This window comes from Sinocyclocheilus rhinocerous, unplaced genomic scaffold (assembly GCF_001515625.1).
Source record: "Sinocyclocheilus rhinocerous isolate Xijiao unplaced genomic scaffold, SAMN03320098_v1.1 scaffold689, whole genome shotgun sequence".
In the NCBI taxonomy this organism is placed as follows: domain Eukaryota; kingdom Metazoa; phylum Chordata; class Actinopteri; order Cypriniformes; family Cyprinidae; genus Sinocyclocheilus; species Sinocyclocheilus rhinocerous.
The window spans coordinates 203,605-209,708 of record NW_015652129.1 but is presented as its reverse complement, the minus strand read 5'-3'; the positions used below and the strand labels follow the sequence as shown (position 1 = coordinate 209,708).

The 6,104-nt window shown below is 36.5% G+C and overlaps 1 protein-coding gene across 6 annotated transcripts in view; it reads right to left on the bottom strand.

Annotated features, from left to right (window-relative positions):
• The window catches only part of LOC107713446 (protein turtle homolog B-like), a 76,274-nt gene extending 73,477 nt beyond the window's left edge, over nt 1-2,797 (bottom strand). For all 6 annotated transcript variants that reach the window (XR_001636891.1, XM_016518929.1, XM_016518931.1 and 3 more), the window contains exon 1: nt 2,522-2,797. Coding sequence is in view for 5 of the 6 variants with exons in the window: in XM_016518929.1 (XP_016374415.1) it covers nt 2,522-2,585 (64 nt within the window). In the remaining variant the exon portion in view is untranslated. The remainder of the gene's footprint in view (nt 1-2,521) is intronic.
• Between the last annotated feature and the right edge of the window lie 3,307 nt (nt 2,798-6,104).

The following is a 6,104-nucleotide window of genomic DNA, read 5'->3' as shown; positions in this document are numbered from 1 at the left end:
GAGTGGCGCAGGTGTCGCTCATTATCAATTACTCCACCGGCCTCGCTCCGTTCCCACGGCTTTCGGCCCCACCCCACTCGTCACATATACTTATATTAATAATAATATAATTATGTTAATAATATATATATTGAAACTCTTTTTAAAGCCTGACCATGTTATCCTCCCTAGGATCATAGATACACAGTAGTAGACGTGTGAAGCCGCAACACAAGATCTCAGAAAGTTGTCCGTTTTCACTCTCCCTGAACCGGAACCAGTGGTTGCACCCAACGGTCAGAAGGCTGCAGGTCAGACAAATACTGCTTGGCAAGGTAAGGGGGAAGGGAGCTTTGCCAGAGGTGTCCATTACTGACAATCTGCAAACTGTGCCAAGAGCTGCTCTTCACAGCTTTATTAAGACTGAGACTGTCGCTGGCCCTGCTTATTGTAACACTCCGTGTGTGGCTTCAATGCAGAGGATGATGCTTGGTATCAGGCTGTGGGAAACTTTGGTCACCACCATTACTTCGCTTTTCTGAGATGACAATACAGCTGAACAGTATGAGTACTGTTCTGTAAAAATACTCAGTATGAGTATTTTTACCCTACTATGTCCATAAATTGACTCGTAGCTGATATTTTCTAGTTTAAATACATAATTTCCTTTTTTTTTTTTTTTTTTTGGTTCAATGCTCTTCTAAAGGTTCGAAGGATTTTCAAATCTACTCACAGGAGCCTTTTAGGATCACTGGGGCAATTTAACACCTAGATTGTAAATTCAGATACTTTTTGAAGCTACTCCAGTGTGTACATTATTCTATTGTTCAGATAACCAAAATTGATGGCACTTAAATAACTCTTACCATTATATTTCCTCACAGGAACCTCTGATTAGATCATTTTTTCCTTGACTGCCTCAGCTTTTGTTGCAGCACATAATCGCTTCCAACATCTCATGAGTCTCAAACGCGCATCTCGTTCTCTCAAATAAACCATTGTCTTTGAATTTGTGTGATTCACTCTCAAATATGAAACTGACTTTTTGTCTTGAAGCTAACAAAGCCGTTCAACAGACACAAGAAACTCTGTGGCTCGGGCACATGTTGGGCAGCGGTATAATTTTGTCAATCAGAGAAACTCAAAGCAATGAGCGGTGCTCTTATCAAGGCCTAATTTATGCCACTTGTGCACTAACATTGTCTCAATACAGTGTGCTTGACGCTCCCTAAACGACAGCTTCAAAATGGCTGATGGTGAATTTGGGAGACAGGAAACGGACTGTGGCTATTATTTCATAGAGAACATACAATTTCAGGCAGAAAGCTCTCAAGCAAGCATCTAGGCCTGGGGTTCCCTGTTATTTTTTGTTTTTCAACCCACAACAACAGATAACTGATTTTATTCACTGCACCTTCAAAGTGGTGGCATTGGACTGTATAAATATTTACCCAAAGGGCTTTTATAACTTTATTTTAATGCTTTACAGTAAAGTATAGACTATACTATATAAATTTGACTGTAAGACAAAGTTAAATAATTAGAATAAATGCTGTTGTGTGATAGACTAACGAAATATATGCCTATATTTTATAATTTTGCTTTTGCAAATGTCAATTACACGTTTAACTGCATAATTTAAATTACTGTTTGTGTAATTAGACAATCGCTGTAGTTAAAGGAGGAAATAGCTCCTCCTACTGGCCACAGATGAAAAAGCAAGGTTAAGTCAGTCCAGTCGTCAACAAATATGGGCTCCAAATATAAGAAATATATACGAGAAAGGATATAATATCAGTGAAAAGAACGAAACAAGCTAACGAAAGACCATGCACATCGATTCTTCCTAAATATACACGCATATGTGTTTTGAGACTATGCATTTGATTTTTTTTCATCATAATACACAAAATTGAGCATATATATATATATATATATATATATATCTGTGTAAACAGGCACGACAGACTGTAGTAGCCCAGACAATCGCAGCATGTCTCCATTCAGTGCTGCACGCCCCTTTTCAACACTAACTGCAATTCTGGGCAATCTTTCATCAGTGATATTCTGCATTAACGCATACATCATGGATGATCAATGCATGCATGCATAAATGTTCTTTACGGCAGACAAAAAGCGTTTGTAATCAAAAGAGCATCAATCGATTGTAATAGCGACCAATACACGCCTTCAATTGTCTCGCTCATGCCCTAATATGAGATGATGCAAATATTATCAGAAAGGTTGAATAGCAGGTTCTATCCCAATTGAACATATGCATGTGATTAAATATATTAAAGAAATCCTTTGATTGTTATATACATGTAGCTCAACTGCTAGAGCATGTCGCTAGAAACGCTAAAGCCACGGGTTCGATCTCAGCAAACGCTCGTATTCTAATAAAATGTACAGATTGAGATATAACACACGTCGAATGCATAAATAAAAGTGGCATGTAATGCGTCTATTAAAACACACAAATGTAACGCCTGTGTGTCTTTCCCAAAATGATGCAGAATAAAAATACTGCACTTCAACTCACCTTGAGCTGCAGTTCCTCGGGTGCTGAAAACACTTGCTATCAAAGTGGCCACATACCAAATCATAGTACTATTGCCAACCAGGAATAATAGCTCAAAGTGCCCCTTTCAATAAATCTTTCATATTCAATTTCCTCCGTTTCCAGTCTGATACCCTGCTTATCATATCCTGTGCTCTCCTCTCTCAGCGTTTTCCTTCATTTTTTTCCCCTGCCCGTCCTTTCTATGGCATCCTCCCCTGAAGAGACAGAGCACCTGCACCAGCGCCTTTATGGAAGACGGAGATGTTCCGAAGTGCAAAGTGAAACCAAGTGTGGGAATGTAGCCATTGGGTCCGCCCCCGCCGCGCTCTGATTGGCCAGCGCCAGGCGCTTTGGGGCGTGTATTGGTTAATCAGCCGCCCCCTGGTAGTAAAATGGCATGGCAGATGCTCTTATTCAAGGTGAGTTGGAGTGTGCTGGTGTAGTACAACTGCTGCAGTATCATGCGCATTAACAGAAACCAAAGTCCGCACCTCTTTGGATCTTCTCTATTGTGTCTCTTTTTGAATGGCACACATGTTGTTCTGGATCTATGCAACTATAGACGAGACTATAGTGCGCGTGGATTATAATGAACTCTGAACCGTGCGGTTTTAAATTCAGCTTGTAGTGTGACTGCAAACTTCACTTGTGCACATTTCCTCTCAGGCATGACATTTTGATTCTGATGGAAAGAGTGCATCAACATTACACACACACACACACACACACACACTAAAGCAATGGGTGTGGCAACCAGTATCATCAGAGTTTTAGATGTGTTATAGTCTGCATTATTTAACTTTTAAACTGCAGTATTTAACTAACTTTATTTTTTTATTTTCATGTTATTTTATATTATTGTATTGTATTTTTGTTGTTGTTGTTCGCACTGCCACCAGAATAGGGAACAAAAAGAGTCTGAAACTCTCTAATATTCTATTATATATAGAAGTGGAATATATATACAATTTTATAATATTATTCATTTCTCTTCCCACCATGTACCTAGAAAAAGTCTAAATAATGTTATTAGTTGTCAAGAAAACAATAAACAGGGTTGCATGCCAGAATTTTGGTAATTTAAATTATAAATTTAACAAACATAATATTTTATCATACTTTTATCTATCTATCTATCTATCTATCTATCTATCTATCTTATAGGTTTTCGCATAACGCCAATATGAAACTAAAATGAATGTATGTATGATGAAGTATGGGGCTTTTATTATTATTATTATTATTGAAAAATATGTATTTATTTATTTATTATTTTTATATGTATCTATGTTTTGTGTTGAATGCATTTGTTGTTGAATGCAAAATACAATGGCTCAAATGTTATTACATTGTATGGTTTTATTTACTGTAATTTTTCTGATAGGTTAATTTTATGTTAGATAATAGTTTATCAAACATATCTAATAGGTTTCACAAAATAAATCAATAAATAAAACATGGGATTTGTGTTTTCGTTGATTTAAAGAAAGTCATAAGACACCTGGAAAGAGCCAACAACAGTCTCTGAAGTTGTGTTCTTAAAATGTCAAGCTGAGAAAATACACATGATTTTACAATTCATGGTCTACATTATCAAACAGCTAGAATTCCAAATCATGCCAGTCATTAAATCATGACATCATTAATCATAAGGACCCAGATTTTAGTTTTGATCTCAGTCTTGTCCTTGCCAATGTCAAGTTTTCTATTGTCAGGGGACACTTACTGCAGGCAGAGAGTTAACAACCCACTTTTCATTTTTAAGCTGAACTAAAGCTTTATGTACAGACAGACTGTAAACCTTTATTTTGTGAGACAGTTGTCCTTTGTGGTCTGTTCAGTCCACAAGGAAACAAAATTGTCCCATGAGAAAGCAATTATCTAGGATAATGAATGCTTTGAACCAGAAAATACAGACTATAAACTGCACTCTCTGTGCTTGTGTTTGACAGTCATTCTGCTTGGAAGCACCACACGTATCTGCATGTGAGCCTTAACTACACATCAGTTTAATCGCTTCTAATTGCTAAGGTTTATTCCACAATATTAAGATTATAGATGCCAAAAACAAGCAAACATTTTTGGAAAATCTCCATCATAACATATCTATAGATTAAACTGTAATTGCTTGTGTTATTTGGTGTTTGTAAGTCAATCATCTCCGATTATCATAATCTAAATATAATTATTCTTAGTCCTAATATAGCAGATTTCTGTGTTTATAAAGTCGGGTATTTAGACTGTAGACTGATGTACATTTATATTCCAAACACAGAGTATCTGAAAACATTGGTATTCAATCAGAAGATGGGTAAGACTGAATAATTTGAATCAGGACTATGCGCAAATCTGTTTATAGTTACATCACCACACGTCCTGAGGGATTGATTTTACTCCACACTTCTAAAAATAAAGGTTCCAAAATGGAGTTTACACAGCGATAGAAGAAGAATCTTCCAAAGAACAATTCAGTGAACAGTGAATAATAACGTTTTACGGATCTAAAAGACATTTAAATAATCTTTTGTGCAATGGAAAGATTCCATGGATGTTAAAGGTTCTTTATAGAACCATAGAAGCCAATAAAGCCGTTAAAGGCATGCATTTATGTCCCTGATTAAACTCTTAAAAATAAAAGTTCCTTACTGGCATCTGTACGGTTTCATGAATATCAATGGAACCTTTCATTTCACAAAACTGGTTCCTAGTCGAAAAAGTCTCTTTAAAATATTAAAATTAAAATGTTCGTCACACTAAGAAAAAAAAAAGGATCTTTCAAGAAGGTTCTTTGGGGAACCAAAGATCTTCTTCTATGGCATAAAAACCTCCTTTTCGAACCTTCATTTCGAAAGTTTATAGAGCGTTTGCATTGGTGGCAACACTTTTTAGGTGTCTAATGAAGGGTTAGGCATATGGCATATGGAAGGTATTTTAAGTCATATTGTGTTTTTGGACGTCATTATTTATTGAACTAGACATTATTTTTATCATCATCCTAGCTTGTTCAGAGAGATGTGGGTTCATGAAGTAAGAAAGATATCAGAAAGACTTTGACCGTTTGACAGCTAATAAACCCACCTTTAAAGTTAATGAAGGGATAATTCACCCAAAAATACAAATTCTGTCATTAATTGCACCCTCATGTCATTCCAAACCTGTAAGACCTTCATTTATCTTCAGAACACAATTTAAGATATTTTTGATGAAATCCGAGAGCTTTCTGACCCTCCATAGACAGCAACGCAACTGAAAGGTTAAAGGCCCAGAAAGGTAGTAAGGACATCGTTAATATGGTCCATGTGACATCAGTGGTTCAACCGTAATTTTATGAAGCTACAAGAATATTTTGAGCGCAAAGAGAACAAGCAGTTTCAAGACGTTTTCAAGCAGAGGAATGCACACGTATGCATCGTGAAACTCTCATGAACGCACGTCGAAGACTAAGACGGAAGAGACGAAAGTTGTTATTTTTGTTTTCTTTGTGCACAAAAAGTATCCTTGTAGCTTCATAAAATTACGATTGAACCACTGATGTCACATGGACCATATTAACGATGTCCTT